The sequence below is a fragment of the Eptesicus fuscus genome, chromosome 11 (genome assembly GCF_027574615.1).
Source record: "Eptesicus fuscus isolate TK198812 chromosome 11, DD_ASM_mEF_20220401, whole genome shotgun sequence".
Lineage (NCBI taxonomy): Eukaryota > Metazoa > Chordata > Mammalia > Chiroptera > Vespertilionidae > Eptesicus > Eptesicus fuscus.
This window is the reverse complement of record NC_072483.1, coordinates 40,499,296-40,518,132: the sequence shown is the minus strand read 5'-3', so window position 1 is coordinate 40,518,132 and position 18,837 is coordinate 40,499,296. Positions and strand designations below refer to the sequence as shown.

The window sequence follows — 18,837 nt, the reverse complement described above, 5'->3', positions numbered from 1 at the left end:
GAAAGAAGCGAGACAGATACAGAGAGAAAGTCACATAAAATTGGGAGAAGAGAGGAGGGAGCTCAATTCTGGGGTGTGTCACCTGAGAACCGCCCTCTCGCAATCCGGGACCCCTTGGAGGATGTTGGAGAGCCGGTTTTGGCCTGATCCCCAAAGACCAGGCCAAGGGACCCCACCGGTACACAAACCCATGCACCAGGCCTCTAGTTTGAAATAAAAGAAATGCGGAGAAACCAAGATGGCGGCATAAGTAAACACCTGAACTGCTGCCTCACACAACAACTTCAAAACTACAACTAAAAGACAAAACGGACATCATCCAGAACCATAGGAAGGCAGGCTGAGTGGAAATTCTACAACTAGAAGGAAAGAGGAAAGCACACTGAGACTCAGAGGAGCTGCGGAAGTAAAGGCAGATGTACGAAGACGCGCATGGAGAGGACTGGCAACTGAGTACGCGGCTCTCTTTTTCAAGCAGGAGGGAGACAAAAGCTCCCGACTGCTCTGAACTCCAGTTCTGGGAGAGACTCTGGGGACCCAGACTTATACGGGAAGAAACTGGACTGTCTGGAAGCAGGTGGAACTCGAGGGCGGCTTTCTCTTAGAGGTGCTTGCAGCAATTACTGCGGACACTGAGACCCGAGGCCCTCTTAAGGCAAGGCTGACAGGAAGCCATTGCTGTTTGCTCTGTCCTGAGACTCCGCCCCACATTCATATGCGCAGAGGCTTTTGCATATGAATGGCTTGGTCCTTTGAAATCTAAACTTACCTAACAAACTGAAGCTGAGTCAGAAAGACCCAGAACATACAAAAGAAGGCCCAAGGCCCTGTGGCAGCTTGCATTGCTTCACAGCTGGGCCTCATCTGGGCAACTCCAAAACCCCAACAAAGAAGAGGAATCTTCAGATTTTTCCATAGCTCCTGCTGGGTAGCCTCAGGCAGAGGCTAAATTAGCACCTCCTTGGATCAAGAGCCAGTGTACCCAGGGGTCAGAGTAGGACCATCCAGATTAGAACTCCTCAAATCCATAAGGGACACACTCAGGGGGCAGACTCAGTGAGCACCAAAGCCCCACTGAAGCAAGTCTTGCCTTATATGGGTGTCTCAAGCACAGAAGTTCTCCCATCGTAGACATAACTGATCCTCACAGCCAATTGGCCTGGAGGTCAATTCCTCCCAGTGATACCAACAACAATCAAGGCTTAACTACAACAAGACTGTGCACACAGCCCACAAAGGGGTGCACCAAGAGTGTCCACCTCAGGTAACTGGGGAGGCTGAGCCACTGGGCCCTATAGGATACCTACCACACAAAGCCACTCTATCAACTCAGGGAAGCAGCCAAAATGCAGAGACAAAGAAACAGGTCACAAATGAAAGAAATGGAGGAAAGCAAACTACTGGATATAGAGTTCAAAACCATGGTTATAAGGTTTTTCAAGAATTTTCTAGAAAAGGCCAATAAATTTAGTGAGTGCCTCGAGGATATGAAAAAGGACCAACTAGAAATTAAGCATACACTGACTGAAATAAAAAATAATATGCAGAGATCCAACAGCAGACTAGAGGATCGCAAGAATCAAGTTAAAGATCTGAAATACAAAGAAGCAAAAAACACCCAACTGGAAAAGCAAAAAGAATCCAAAAATATGAAGATAGTGTAAGGAGCCTCTGGGACAACTTCAAGCGTACCAACGTCCAAATTATGGGGGTGCCAGAAGAAGAGAGAGAGCAAGATACTGAAAACCTATTTGAAGAAATAATGACAGAAAACTTCCCTCACCTGGTGAAAGAAATAGACTTACAAGTCCAGGAAGTGCACAGAACCCCAAACAAAGGAACCCAAAGAGGACCAAACCAAGACACATCGTAATTAAAATGCCAAGAGCAAAAGACAAAGAGAGAATATTAAAAGCAGCAAGAAAAAAACAGTTAGTTACCTACAAGGGAGCACCCATATGATTGTCAGCTGATTTCTCAACAGAAACTATGCAGGCCAGACGGGAGTGGCAAGAAATATTCAAAGTGATGAATAGCAAGAACCTACAACCAAGATTACTCTACCCAGCAAAGCTATCATTCAGAATTGTAGGTCAGATAAAGAGCTTCACAGACAAGAAAAAGCTAAAGGAGTTCATCACCACCAAACCAATATTATATGAAATGCTGAAAGGGTATTCTTTAAGAAGAAGAAGAAGAAGAAAAAGATAAAAATTATGAACAACAAATACATATCTATCAACAAGTGAATCTAAAAATCAAGTGAATAAAAAATCTGATGAACAAAATAAACTGGTGAATATAATAGAATCAGAGGCATAGAAAGGGAGTGGACTGACAATTCTCGGGGGGAAAGAGGGGTGAAGGGTGCAGAAAGAGATTGGACAAAAAATCGTACACCTATAGATGAGGACAGTGGGGAGGTGTAAGGGCAGAGAGTGGGGCGGGAACCGGGTGAAGGGGAGCTATGGGGGGGGGGGGAAAGAGGAACAATTGTAATAATCTGAACAATAAAGATTTATTAAATAATAAAAATAAAAATAAAAAAAGAAATAAAAGAAATGCCACCAACATTTGGGAAATACTAAAATATCCACCCTCTACATGTCAATTTAAGAAATGGTGACAGAGAGTTTTGACACATCTGCTTTTTAAAATATTTTAGGAAGCAAAACCTGACAACTTAGATTATATTCAAAAACATTCCTTAAATTAGGAAGTTTGATGGGCCTATCCATTGGAAGGGTTAAAAAATGTAGATTGAATATAGATAGGATCAAGTCACATGACATGAATAAAGACTTTTTTTTTACCCTTAACATCTCAAAATTTGACTGGGGTTTGGAATCTACATATTAAAATTGAAAATATTTAAGTGGATAATGCCTGCTATATTCCCAGCACTCTGCCAGGCTCTCTCTCTATTATTTTATTTTTACAACATTGTTATACATTATTGTTCTTATTTTACAAACGAGAAAGCTGAAGTTCAGAGAACTCCTTCAAGATCAGATAGTTTATAAACGGTAGAGTTAGGATTCCAGATCTCATGCTCTTTGTAAAAGGCCATGTTCTTTCCAAGGTGTCATGCTGGGGATGAGAGACTGAGGAATATAGAAGGTGAGTACTGAGTAGAGGGCTCTAGAAATTTAGTTTGCCTATTAAAAGATGAAATGGACAAGTGATTGGAAATGCAATAAGAAGAAAGGATTAAAGGAAAGAAAATGTGTTTTTCCCTCTCGCATAGTTCTAATTGTTTGGCGGGACCTGAGGGTAAGACTAGTCTCCGCTTGACAAAATTCTTTTTCTTTTAAATGTGAAGCATTTTTAAGGCTGCCAGAGATAGGTCAGACAACTCAAAGTAAAATGGTATGGAGATACAAAATTCAGTTTGAAAGGATTATATCCTTTAAAAAAAAGTTAAAAGGTAATTTAGTTGAAAGGATAAAATTGATTATTATTTTTTTGAGAATGTTAAATATACCCATGTTGTACTCTAAATGCCTGCATAAATAAGCAATTTCTTATGTCAGTGCATTTATTTATTTATTTATTTATTTATTCCTCACCCAAATATGTTTTATTAATTTTTTTGAGAGAGACGGGGGAACATTGATTGGTTGCCTCCCATATGTGCCCTGACCATAACTGAACCCGCAACCTTTTGGCATACAGGATGACGCTCCAACAAGCTGAGCCACCCATTCAGGGCTGTCACTGCTTTTAAGATAATGTTTCAAATGAAGAATATCAGCAATTAAATGTATGGCAGTTTGCAACAATTTTATTCCAACTTGCAGATGAATGAAGATGTAATGCTTTGAAAAGACAGTTTTTGGAAAGGCAAAATGGATTATTACATTTGAACTGGCTTAATGTTTGAATCACATGCCTCCATACAGTGAAATGAGCTTTGAACCATCGTGGAAACATAGTCCGAGTGTGCCCTCACCTCTCTCTCTTGCTGGTGCGGAGGTCCTTTTTCATGCCTGTGTTTCATCCCACAGGGACTAGTGTGCCCCTTTTGTTGGCCTCCCAGTCCCTGCACGCATAATTAACAGACTTTAACGGGTACACCGCGCTGCCACGGAGACTCCGCCAGGCACCAGAGGGCGAGCATGCACATGACTAGACCCAGACCACTGAGGCATTAGCAGAGGGATTCTGAAACAGCAACGGGGAGCTGACTGCCATTACTTTCTTCAGAACTTTACTGGCGCCTCCCATCCCCATCTCCTCCCACTGTTAGAATCGCTGCCAGTGCTACAGACTTTATGGGGGGAAACCACACACATACACACACTCTGAGTTACTGCTGTTTCAGCCACTCAGATGAAGGGAATGGTTGACCCTCTTTATTTTTGGTCAGTATTGCGACTCCTCATTGCTGTTTAAGTGCTAGTTTGCCATAGCCCACAATAGCACATGCACAATGTCAGGAATTTGCTGACTAAAATCACATTATTTTCACAGACTCATTATCTTCTTAGAATAATTTAAGTAAGTAATAATTTAAGATTGCACTTGAATTGGCTCCAGTTAGATGTATCCCTCAACAGTCCATCTTTATTATGTTTTTATTGGAAACCTTGCTCAGTTCCACCATATTCTAGTGTTTTCTTACACTAATGCCTTTCTCTGAATTACTACAATGAAATTTTATATGATTTGTTTTTCCTTAAATAAAGGAAGATATAACTTTGAAGAAACAGCAAAAATTTAAATAATAAACTTCCGTGAATTTCTCTGTCAAGTCCAGTTATTCTTTTTACTGGAAGGGATACATTATACCAAGTGGCTCAAACCTAAACTCTATGCCTAAAATGTACACGTTTGGTCTTGTGAATAAGTAAAATGCTACATATGAACTTAAACACCAACGCTATAACAACATCCAGCTCTGCTTAAGTAACAAAAAAAAATGTGCATGCAAAAAAATTGTGTAGTAAATTCAGTAATAGTTCAGCAGCTTACTTAAATGAAAGGGAGAAAAGCTTACCTTGCTAAAGTCAACTGTGCTGTTTTCTCTGCTCACGTCATTTTTATTTTCAACACAGGCTGGAGCAGACTGTGGAGAAACAACCTGACCTGCTAAAAGAGATTGTTATTATAGAATACAAACAATTACTTACATAATTCCAGACATACTGAGTGAAATATGAATTAAACTAGACTAATATAGTTTCTTAATGAGTTTATGAGGTAAGCATGAAGGTTCAATATAAATAGAACTCTATTAATATTCTTATTTATCAGTTACAGAAAGAAATGGGAGAATTCAGTCAAGAAAATGTAAACCAATTCCCAGGTTAAAACTCTATAACTAAATAGTTATTCCTTATGAAGAAAGATCACCTATGAAAATATTAAAAAGTAATCATGGTTTTGAAACATCATTGATTTTTACATTTTATCCAAAACTGATTATATACATATATTTTTTAAATAACAAGGTAGACATCTATTATGATTTAAGCTCAGATTAAAGAATTTAAAATGTATAGTTTTTAAAAAGGGTGAATATTTCTCTGAAAAGCACACAGCATACATGTAGTTTCCATTGCATCTGAAAGAACAAACTAATGAGAAAAAATTCTTTGACAACTTTCAGATATTTCTATATGGTAGTGTTTATACAATACAAACACTGTGATTATGACTTTATGCTTGTCACTATTCGATTGCATAAGCATACTGATATTGGTCTGCAGAGAAAAGATCAATAGATTTGAATTATATCAATTTTCCATTAACACTAACTAGGAACTTAATTATTTTGTCATCCTTCACAAATTATAGTGAAGATTATGACATTAGTTAAGTGGACAGCAGATCTGGGAACATGACAATGGTTAGCAAATGGTAATTAAATTCCATTATCCATTAATTATGAAACATTTTTTTAATTTAAACTTATCTGTAAGCTCTCCATGTTTAGCAATTCAATGATAAAAATTAAAGAGGTCTGCATGATTTCACACGTGTCTCTCTTCTTCCTAACGTCTCTCCATACTTATTTGTTATTTTTGTTGTGAAATGAGTGATGACAACCCAGCTTTAAAGCCTTGACCTTATTTATAATAACTTACTCCAAACTACTTGCTCCTATTCTCATTAGTCTTATACGTTGGGAATACACTCTCTTGTGTCTGCCTAGTTCTTCTCGCTACCTACCTAAATCCCACTTTATTCAAATTCACCTGCAGTTTCATCTCCAGTTACTGCAGTCCGTACTTATCTGAATGCCTCTAAACTACTAGGACATATACAAAGAAAACCTTTTCTATAAATTCTATCCCGAAATCCCACTTAGTCTTCACTACCCAGAAATTACCAGGTGTGATTTAAGACACTTATAACTTACTTTCAAATATTAGTCGAATTTTGCCCTGTGCACTATTAAGCCTCTCAAATGGGCTATTTACTAATAGATACAATTTTTTTATGTTTTAAAATTGTTATATTGCCAGAAAGTAATGGGTTTAAGATTCTTCTAGAACTGAAATAGTTTTTTGCTTTCACTAAGCAAAGTAAAATAATACATTTGGTGAAGATTTTAATATGATTTTTTAAAACAAATGTGCCTCAAACCATGTACACAAATTCTGATTTTAGCATATTCCAAGACACATGTATAATTTTGGAGAAATAATAGACTTAAGCAGCATCGATTATTTTCATTCTCCCATTTCTAACTGCAATGTGCAGTTATGACTGTGAACTGTTCATTAGCAGCCATTTAATTTATCATTCTCAAAATAATAACTAATTTAAAAAACCTTTTACATAATGCATTTGTGCTACTAACAGATGTCTTCAATCACCAGTTTCACATCATTTCTCCATATTTTCATGAGTTAGAACATTAGATATATTTAAACCTAAATTTACTGAATGTTCTGTAAAACTGAGTGGTGAAATTCAAGGCTTAAAAAATTAAATAAGCATATATCTGCTTTCTTTTAATAATTTATTTGATGTGGTATAAAATACATGGAAGAACACTCATTTAATTCAATCAGCAAGAAACACACAAAAAGAGAGTTAATTAAGTGTAATTTGCTTTGAAGAAATTTAATTGTATATAAAATATGCTATAAATTAAAATTGAATAGCCTATGTTTTCATATATATACTTTAAAAATAGAACATTTACTTGTTTTTTATCTTGTAAATATTAATATATTTTGATATTTATTGTTCTATGATATTTTTGTTATAATATGATGAAAATTCCACAAAATATTACCTCATAAAACTGATAATCAGGAAGGTATTTGAAAACTATTTCTTATAAATATTTTAAGGATATTGATAATGACCTAGTGGAGAGTACTTAACTAGCAGGAGACATATTAGATGTTAGTAATTTCCTTGCTAGTTCTGGATTCTAGATATGTACTTAGAATGTATGCTAACACAGGAAAAAAAGCTTAAAAACTGCCCCGCCAGCATGGTTCAGTTTGATTCCCGGTCAGGGCACATGCCCAGGTTGTGGGCTCGATCCCCAGTGCATGCAGGAGGCAGCCAATCAATTATTCTCTCTCATCATTGATATTTTTATCTCCCTCTCCCTTCCTCTCTGAAATCAATAAAAATATATTTTAAAAATGATAAAAGCTTAAAAACTACCAGACTAGCAATATAAACTACAAATTTGGTATCTCTTATATTTCAGCAGTAATAGTTAACAGTAGTAAATATTAGTAGTTAAATATGTTTACTAACAAATGTCATATACCAAATATCTTGCAAAGTTTAAAGAATCCTACAAAAATTACTTATCAATATGTACATTAATGTGTTAACATAAAACAATACACATTGAATTTATATATCTTCAAAGCAGTATCTGAAAACTTAGCAGGATAGAGAAAAATATGTGGGTAATATTATTTTAAAATTAAACAAGTTTAGTTTGGGTTATTTTGAAAAAAATACAAGCCTTTAAATAAAACTTAAAATTTTATTTGCTCTCTATCAAACTAAAATGCACACATGAATTATAATCTATTGAACTACTGGAAATCTCATAAATTAATTTCTATAATTTTGTTATCAACTATAATCTTTATTTGTCTAAGCACTAATTTCTTTAGTTTACTTCAATAGTCACTGCCTTTCAAAAGAAGGCGATGGGCTTGAATTTCAAAATGACTTTCATTAACTCAAATATTACATAAGAAGAATCAGTAAATTTAGGTTTTAAAAGAGCATCCCTTATTTTCTCACTAATGTCTAAAACAATAGTAGTTCATATAATGACAATTTTCAGGTACAGGATTTTCTTTCCAACAGAAGTGAATATGTTTCCTAAAAGAATAACAAAGAATGTGCTGGGCTATTTTCCCCTCTAAGACAAAATAGTATAAAGTTGGGATTTAGCATATATATATATATATGCTTTATGAGTGCTACTTTTTATAATTGGTCTAATCACTATGCCACAATACTTGTGAACATACATGTTTTTTGCCTGCTTCTTTACATAACCATCACTTCACCCCTTGATCACTATTCATATTAATATATCCTATAAGTAAATGTCATTGCAATGTTTAATCACATCTGTTATGAGACATGAAGTTGACTATCCAAAGAAATTTAAAAAGACACTTATTAACTCAGTAACTTCATTACATTCAGGGTAAATTATTCAAAAACTGATGAAAAAATGAATACCATTATTATTAACTGGGAAGAGTTCATGGCTATTTAAGTGTAAACATTTGAGAAACCTAACATCATCCTATATATTTACCATATGTGTTTATTTTTCCAAACCTTTAAACTCAAAGAGTTCACATTTTTAATGTTATATGTTTTGATATATGTAATACATTTATCAATAAAATGCATATTATCTAGTATTCATATTAGTAACTGCTTGAATAAATTTTCTTTTGAATCATGAATTCATTTTGTCCTCTGGACCTCTATGTAGGGATCATATATGAGTTGGATAAAGTTATTATAGACAAGAAGTTTTCTAAGGCAAATCATTAAAGACGTGGGACAAGCTCAGGAGAAAACTGAGAATAATTCAGGTGATTACTAACTAGAATATGGAAGCTCTGCCTTTCTACTTGCTAATCGATAAATTTTTCACCAAGTCCATTGTGTAACTGGCATAGCCATTTCTCTTATTATAAATTTGTAGGGAAGTAACATGAGATTATGTCAAAAGTACTAATTTTACTTTAACATCAGTATCATTAAAACATGTTATTGAAACACAACAGTAAAATATGTTGTCAAAAAACCTTTAAGTATTTAGTCCTTACCTATAGTTTTCTTTGTCTTCAAATAAATTATATACATAAGTATTGTAAAACAGCACCATAATTTCTATTTGGCCAAATTCAAATCAATAGGAGAATATATAATTTAAGAATATAATTATTTCCTTCTGCTCAATGTACTGGAAATCATGTGTAATAGAAGGAAACTGTGATGAAGACATGGAGGTACATTACTTTAACCTAGAGACCAAGCTGGTTTACACTACCTCAGAAACCTTCAACGCATTTAGAGTACCCAAAGGGTAGGAGATGAGGGAGGTACAGAGATGAGATGAGCCTGTTAGAGACAGACACAAGACAGAGCAAAATAAAGAAATATAAAGATGAATGACAAAGTTACAAACATGTGTAACAATACATTAATTTATGGAAATAGGAAACATGAAAGAAAGGCTAAATATTTAGAAAATGTTGATTAAGTGAGCTGCACTTCAATAACATAAAAAGTATGCACTTAATTAAACCTGGAAAAAATCATTATGCCTGAAAATAATTAATGTAATATAAGAAATAACAAATTTAAAAGCACCATACTAGAAATAGTTTTGCAGTTAAAAACTAGTTCTGACATTCCAAAACTCAGTAGCAATAATAAAGCTTCTGAACAGACATCAATTGTGTCTACAATATTATCTTGACATTTTGGAACAATAGGAAATATCTTTATTATAAAATGTCTAATTCTGTCTTCAAAATAAATCTCTTACTGTATTGTTGTTTTTTTCCAAGTAATTCTAAGAATTATTATTCTAGCTTTATTTCTTCAAGGGTAGAACATTGTGAAGGATAATTTTTAACTTTTGGTATCTTACTTATGAGACCACAGTATTTAAAAATAAGAAAGCATATAAATATCTAAACACACATAAAAACATCATACCTCTGAAAATAAAAAGTGCAACATTTTTAAAAGTAGTGCTTACAAAACAATAAAACTGATTTCCAAAGGCCATAAATAAAAATAATTCACAATACATATGCACACAATATTGTAAAGGCTGGAATCTATGTAGACAGAAGAGTCAACACATATCCCATCCTTCCAAATCTAAATTTTCTCCAGGAAAACTGTGGTTTTGAAAGTAGGTCAGAGACCTTCTGCTCTGTAATTCCTTTGAGATCTTAAATAAAAGGTACAACTGGAGCCCAGCCAGTGTTGCTCAGTGATTGAGCCTTGAACCATGAACCAGCAGGTCACGATTCTATTCCTGGTCAGGGCACATGCCCAGGTTGTGGGCTCAATCCTTTGAAGGGGCATGCAGAAGGCAGCTAATCAATGACTCTCGTTATTGATGTTTCTTTTCATCTTTCCCTCTCCCTTCCTCTCTCTGAAATCAATTTTTAAAAAAATTGTTTAAGGTACAACTGGAAAGTATTAAGAATAGGAAGGAAAAAAAATATCTGAAGGAAAAAAAATAGAGTTAGAATTATTAGTAAAAGACACAGTGGAATGAAAAACCCTATACCTAAGGAAACTAAGAGTCCTAAATTATTTTTAATATAAACTTTATCTCTAAGGTAATATTATTTTATAATAGATTTATAATCCAAATGTCTCAAAATATAATTGAATGCATAACCTAAATCATAAATACAAATACTGATTTTTTTCTAGATCATTTAACACAAAAGTCTTATTTTTATTTTTAGAAAGTCCTTCTAGTTTCAAAGAATAATCACATATTCATTTTTAGTATTTTCTTCCCATATCCTTTCCAGGGTTATAATGTTAAAGAAGATATTATTTTTTAATTATTTTTTGCTGTTGTTTTGCCAAATGTAACTGTCATTTTTTATTGAAACATCAGAATCAGACATTTAATGCTCACAGTTTTGATGCTTAATGAAAAGTGAAAGTTAAACACAGCATGGTGGCATTAAAAATGCATAGTGAATCCATAGCATCCTGCATATTAGTCCTTAAGAGAATGTGCAGAACACCAAGAAAATGATTATACAAAAAAGCAAAACTAGTGTAATATCTGGAGGTGAGATTGAATACATTACCACAAATCACTAAAAATATTATGAACAAAATATTTTGAGCTTCGGAGAAGAGGACCAAGGAAATCACTATCTTACAAATACATAAAATCTATAGTAGGAAAGATCCATATTTGAAATTCAGATAAACTTCTCTGAATGTGTAACCCTTGGGAATACTACCAAGGTAGCATACTAAAGGATCAAGTCAATTCAGAAAGTAAAAACCTTATTCTATATCATTCCTTCAGACTTCTTTACATAAGCATCAGTTCATTTTGGGGGGAGTTTCAATCGTTTTGCCTCCAAAACAAAAGCATATTAAAGAAGAGAGGGATTATTTCTAGCCTGTACTTAGGAAGACAAATGTTTCTGTTTTCAAGTTGCTAGAAAATCCTCTCTAATCCTTAGTCTATAATCTTAAGTGAAAAGTTCATCTTTTTATATCTTTATCTACTGAAGATATATTTTTAAGTAATAAAAATATTATTATTCGCTTTTGTACATTTTGAAATCTTTTTGCATCTCTCTATGCTACTGCACACACACACAAAAAATAAATCTCTATTGCATATTTTGAAACAGAATCCGAAATCTGTGTTTATGGCTATGAATTTCGATGTTTGTTTATCTAAAGTTTGTCAGTTTTTAGAGTTCATAAGCAGATTGAGAACCTTAGTAATAAAGGTCTTTCACACTGTTTTCACTTCTGGATAAATTTATTTCTAAATTGGTGAAGTCTATACATATTTTCAGAATTCTCAATACACATAATTATGCAAAGTGTGTGAGGAAGCAAAACAGAGTCATAAGGAGGTGTTATAGGCCTAGGCTTAGAACACCACTTCTGACAGCACAGTCTACAATACTTAATTGGATGTATGAATCTTACTAGAAATGTTTCCAAGTTTTTATTATCATAACGTATGCCTCCAAGGGGTCTGTATATGTTCAGATAAAGGCTGATTGTACATATGGTGACAGAATCACTTCAGAACTACTCACATTCTAGTTTACAGAAAAACTAAGCAGTTGTCTGAACAAGACAAAAAACAGGCTCTCACAAAACGTTGTATGTATATGTATCTATATGTGGATTTGTGATTCAAGGCTCTAATTCTATCATCTCTTTCTAAGTTTAACAAATGTTTAAAGAAATAACAAACAGTGTGTCCAGGTTTACATGATATTACAATAAACGGTTCATCCAATAAATTCAGCAACCTCTTTCCTCCAAGAACTTAATGCAATAAAATTATTTTATAGCAAACATTATCCCCAGTGAAATTTGAGATATAAATTATGGCTAGTTACCAGTCCAAGATCCTTGCATATTTGAATAAATGCATTTTCTTCTTATAGACATATATTTTATACTCTGCTTTCCAGTTAAAGTAATGAAGTGAAGGCAGACATTTTTTTAATGTGCTTGCAGTCCCAAAAATTAATTCATGGGAATATTTAATATGGTCTTTGGAATTATGTGGACATAAGCCCGTAGCCAATATTAGTAAAACATCCAAGTCTGTTTTCTTAATAACATCATGCCAAATAAATACTAATAGTGCAACAATAGTAAAAGTGCTACATTTATATTGTCTTGAAATAAAAAAGCTTCATTGTGTCATTTTTATGTATAACATATTTTAAGCAAATTACGATTTAGAATATGGATATATTTCAAACATATGAGGTGACTTGAAGCAGTTATAAATTCTAAAGGTGTTCAGTGAAATTTACAAATACAAATTTGTATAGACCATAAAATGCTCATAACACTTTTATTGAACTCAATATATGCACAACTATAGACTCATCTACTCATAACAATGACTTATATTCAGTCATTGAAGGGTCTTTAGATAGTCAAATGAGTATTTCCAAAATCATTTTGCCAATAAGAACTGGTTCTATGTTCTAAGACAATAGTACCATATTTATTGATTTATCATTTATTCTACTTCTTTGTGTAGTATATTTAATTCAATAGCATGAAAACTGGTAAAATTCCCATATAAAGAAAGTCTAAGGAAAATTCATTGTCATGCTTTTGTATTTAAGGCATCTCTGAAGCCTGAAAATAGAAGTGAAATTATATAAAATAATACATGCTGACAATACACATACTTTAGCCCATTTGTGGAAATCAGAGTCTTTCTAGGAAAGCATTTGCAATTATTTTTCATTAATATTTATCTTTTAAAACTGGGAACTCTTATAGCTGATAGAAGTTTAACAAATTCAAAAGGAGTGTGGGGGGTGCGGGAAGAAACTGGACAAAAATCATACACCTATGGATAAGGACAGTGGGGCGGGGGGTAAGGGCATGGGGTGGGGTGGGAACTGGGTGGAGGGGAGCTATGGGGGGGAAGAGGAACAACTGTAATCATCTGAACAATAAAGATTTATTTTAAAAAAAGAAATTTAACAAATTCATATTATCCTCATGATAACTTCATTTTCCTTCATAAGACTAATGGAAAGGATAGATAATAACAAGATTCTTAAGCAACTTCCTTAACATAAATGATGAAGGACCAAATGGATGCAAAGGAGGAACAAAATGCACAGAAAGGATAAAACAGTCTGAAGCACAAACCATAGGGAGTAAGTCATAACTGGTAGAAACCATGGTTGGGGTCTCCTGTGTTTGTGTGTGAAGACGGTAAGCATGGTAGCACTATGGATGCAGCATGGGCCCATGAACTGGAAATCAGGCTTAATATATGTGGAGCCACAAGCAATGCCCTAGCTGGTCTTTTCAAACACATTGTCTAATGGAATTGTTGACTACAAGCTATATGCAACCAGTATCTTTTTTTTCCACAAACACTAAATAAAGATCACACTCATTTTAACTGAAAGAACATAAGTTGAAGTATTGCATTCTATTCTCAAGCTATGAGATAAAGTCTAGGACCTTGTTTGGGATGCAATTGACACTCACTTTATTGTTTGTTGCATTTGAGCCTACAACTTCTTAGTAGCTAAAAGTTTCCCTTGCATTATTTCATGAGCCTTTCAGGGAACCTAAATCCTTGGTTAAAATTTCTACAATCCAATGCTTGATAACAATACTACATATGTATACGAAAAGAAACAATTTTATAACAACAATCTGAATTTTGATAGATGATTTTTAAATAAAAAATATTTTAAAGGATTTAGAAGCACTTTGATAGTTTAAATGCCTATGATAAACATAAAGAGAACAATAAAGAAAGATTTACCATTTTTATCCATGGAATTTGGTTCTGATTGTTTCTTGCCAATATCAGCAAAGGAACGGACAATGGGAATTCTATTGGTGAGTTTTTTCTGATTCTGGTGGTGATGCTGTTTCATCAATGCTTCATGGACCCTGTGGCGTACATCCTCGTTGAGCTGACCTGAGCTCACTTGTTGGTCAAGGACCATATCTGAAAAGGGAATGCAGGAAGATTAGCACAGCTCTCCTGTAGTGTGGCAGCAGGGAACCAGTGAGTCCAAATATCCAGACTCTAGATAATATTAGTCATCTTAAAATAGGAATAAATTCTTTAAAAAACTCTTGGAAGTTTCTCTTTGTAGAAATGTTGCACAAGAAAGACTTGGGAAAATTTGTATTATAAACATTCAACTTTAAATATGTAATGATCATATAGAGGATTATATTTCAAATAGACATAGGTGTATTGAGAAAAAGGTGCTTCATACTTTTCAAACCTTCCTGGAAAATGTGTTTATGTAAAAAAGGTCTTCTATAACCAAAAAACAAAGTATAAAAAGTGAGATATCGGAAGGCTATAATTAAGAATAATAGTTACCATATGCAGTGTCCTAAATGTCTATAAAATAAGTAAATAAATAAAGGCATTTTAAATTTGTTGATAATACAAAGCTTGCTTCAATAAACCTCAGTGTAATTAATCTGCATTTAGATGATCAAATATTAACTTTATTTGATTTTTTTAGATACTCCTTATATGAAGCAAGCAGAGCACAATGAATTACCTTCCACTGCCCACTGAATACACTGAAGGTTTAAAAATTAGCAGAATTCTCCCTTACAAACAATGTTTTCCTCCAGGGTGAACGAGAAATGGACTATGGAAACAGACTTGGGTCACTGTGGCACATTCTACCTGTGTGGCTTTGCAAAGTTGAATAATCTCAGGGTCCTTATTTGTAAGATGGAGATAATACCTATCTCATATGTTGCTGCCATGACTAAGAACATGAGACACCTAAAGCACTGACTGAATACTGACACCCTCAGTAAATAACTCCCAGTACAGGATTTCCTTTGCAATTTTCATTAAGTAGGTTATTGGTTTGAATCTTGCAGTTTTAATACATTCATCTGTATTTTATAATAATGTATCAAGTGCAGGCAAAATTGGGTTTACCAGTAACAGAAAACCCAAATCAAACTAAAACAGTCACTTTCATTGGCTTACAAAACAGGAAGATCCGAGTTAGGCTGGATTGAATTCCATTCTCTCTGATTCTGTCAGTCAGCATTCCCTTTCTCTAAGTGTGAGCTTTAACCTCAGGCTGATTTTTCTTAATGTCATAAGGTGGCTGCCAAGAACAACAAGGAAATACTTTGTTCGTATCCATCGATTCTTTGCCTTTTTGAGACTTTCTCTCTTTAAAGAAAAATCGTTATTTTTTTCCCCTGCCCAGGAAAAATTCTCCTCTGTCAAGTGACACAGCTTTGCCTATGCTGAGCCAATCACTGGCAAAAGCAATGCCCCACTACCACCACCATGAAGCCTTAAATGAATCAAGAACTGAGGTAGTCAGTTCTCTAAACCAGAGGTAGACAAACCTTTTCTATAATGGGCCAAATATTATGTATTTTAGGATTTGGGGGCCATACAATCTCTGTCACAATTACTCAGCTCTGCCTTTACAGCACAAAAATAGTCAAAGACAAGATGTGCACAAATAAGCATGGTTGTGTTTCAGTAACACTAGTATGGACACTGAAAATTGAATTTCATATCATATTCATGTCACAAAATATTAATCATTTTGTGATTTTTTCAATCATGTGAAATGTAGTAATCATTCTTAGCTCATAAGCCTGACAAAATCAGGCAGTAGGCCATATTTGCACATAGAGCATACTTTGCCAACCTTTGCTCTATCCCTTTGCTGTTAAAATGAAAGGGAGAGTATACATGTTTCAAAGTCAGCTGTAATGTAATGTCCACTATAATTACCTCCAAAGTCCCTTCCAATTCTGAAAATCAATGATAGTATAGAATAACTCATCTATATCTCAGTTCTTTGGAGATCAGTAGTTATAATACTCCTGGAATAATTTTGAAATAAGGAAAGGATAAATTGTCAATATACATGACTTTATACTAAAATCTTACCAAGATTGAAAAGTGTACATAAAATATGCAATATATACCTCATATTGGGAATTGTAAAGTAAGTTATTAAAACATCAGAGGTATGCCATTGTAAGGCAGTTTCATCTATAAGCCGTGATATGTATCCCCAGTTCAATATTCTAATCAGAATAAAAATGAGTCATATAATAAACCAAGGACATAGTTATGATTTGTAATTCCTACTGAAGCACAGTCTTTCCAGGCTTGAGTACCTCAAAAACCTGTATGTCACCAGCTTCACAGTGTTTCAGAAATAAGGTCTTTATTTGAAAGAGTTACATAAGAGAAAGCAAATGGGAAAAAACTCATCTGCTCATTAGTCACACAGACATACACAGCAAACTCCTCTGAGCTATAACTGCACCAAATAACATCTTAATGAACTGGAAAAGTTAATCATCTTGCTTAAGAATATAAGTTATACTGAGGTGATCTTTAAGTACCAAAGGGAGTCTGTTCCACTGATCACTTACATTGTTCTCTTCACCACTATAATATATGTTAGTATTAACCTTGAGAAGTAGGGAAGGATAATGGACCATAATGGCTTTGGGCCCAGAGTCAAGTCCCACAGTCTCAGCAGGCTGTCATGCCTAATGATACAGACAGGCCTGCCAAAGCATAATGCCAGGATCTGGATGGTAAGAAAAGAAGCAAGAAGGAAAAAGGATATATAGGTCTTGCTCTTCTATTACTAAGCTGGCTCTGAAAAAACTAGTAGCATTTGTGTAAAAAGACCTAAGAAAATGAAAAATTATTTTTCATCTTAATCAGGCAATTTTTTATTTTTTGACTCAAAATTTTATTTTAAAATTTTTTATATTCAATATTACTTTGTGTTACTTGCAGGTGTATGGCATTAGAAAATCATATACTTTACTAAGTGGTCCCCAGAATTTCCAATACCCACCTGACACTATACACAGTTATTACAATACTAGAGCTCTGGTGCACGGGTTTGTGCACTGGTGGGGTCCCTCAGCCTGGCCTGCACCCTCTCTCAATTTGGGACCCCTGGGGGGATGTTGGATTGCTGGTTTCAGCCTGATCCCCGCAGGCCAGGCAGGCCGAAACTAGTAGTAGTGCACAAAGCCAGGCCTGCGGGGATCAGGCCAAAAACCGGCAGTCCAACATCCCCCGAAAGATGCAGTAGTGCGCGAAATGGCAGGTGGCCAGGAGGGGCCCGAGCCCAGACAAGGTGCCGCTCCTGCTTATCCTGGCCCAGCTGCACCTGCCGCAGCCGCTCGGTAGCACTGCCACAGAGGCGGGAGAGTCTCACTCTACCGCACCTGCACTTGCCAGCCATGAGCCCAGTGTCTGGTGCCCGTCGGTCAGCTGTGGGAGCACACTGACCACCAGGGGGCAGCTCCTGCACTGAGCGTCTTCCCCCCTGGTGGTCAGTGTGCATCATAGCAACTGGTCAAACAGTCAACCAGTCAACCAGTTGCTTAGGGTTTTATATATATACACTAGAGGCCTGGTGCATGAAATTCGTGCATGGTGGGGTGGTCCCTCAGCCCGGCCTGCACCCTCTCCAATCCGGGACCTCTTAAGGGATGTCCAACTGCCAGTTTAGGCCCAATCCCTGTGGGGTCGGGCCTAAACTGTCAGTCGGACATCCCTCTCGCAATCTGGGACTGCTGGCTCCTAACCACTCACCTGCCTGCCTGCCTGATCACCCCTAACCATTCTCCCCTGCCAGCTTGGTCACCCCTAACTGCCCTCCCCTGCCAGCCTGATCGCCCCTAACTGCCCTCCCCTACCAGCCTGATTGCCCCTAACTGGCCACCCCTGCTGGCCTGATTGCCCCTAACTGCCCTCCCCTGCCGGCCTGATCGCCCCTAACTTCCTCTGCCTCGGCCCTTGCCACCCTGGCTTTGTCCGGAAGGAAGGCAGGATGACCAGAAGATGTCCGTTTGACCCGGTCTAATTAACATATTACCCTTTTATTAGTATAGATTACTGACTATATTTCCTCTGCTGTAATTTACATTCCTGTAATTATTCTGTAATCAATCTGTACTTCTCAATCCCTTAACCTCTTTCACCAGTCTCCCATCCTGCTTCCCTCTGGCAACCATCAGTCCATTCTCTGTATCTATGAGTCCATTTCTATTTAGTTTGTTCATTTATAATGCTCTGTAGATTCCACATATAAGTGA

At 35.5% G+C, this 18,837-nt stretch overlaps 1 protein-coding gene across 2 annotated transcripts in view; it reads right to left on the bottom strand.

The window, feature by feature from the left end:
- The window catches only part of SLC4A10 (solute carrier family 4 member 10), a 186,366-nt gene that overhangs the window by 100,148 nt on the left and 67,381 nt on the right, over positions 1 to 18,837 (bottom strand). The window contains exons 6-8 of one of the 2 annotated variants that reach the window (XM_028141093.2): positions 14,516 to 14,704; positions 5,000 to 5,091; positions 3,953 to 4,042 (exon numbers count right to left, since the gene is read on the bottom strand). In XM_028141093.2, the coding sequence (XP_027996894.1) occupies positions 3,953 to 4,042; positions 5,000 to 5,091; positions 14,516 to 14,704 (371 nt within the window). The remainder of the gene's footprint in view (positions 1 to 3,952; positions 4,043 to 4,999; positions 5,092 to 14,515; positions 14,705 to 18,837) is intronic. The other variant, XM_028141099.2, reaches the window with a different exon arrangement.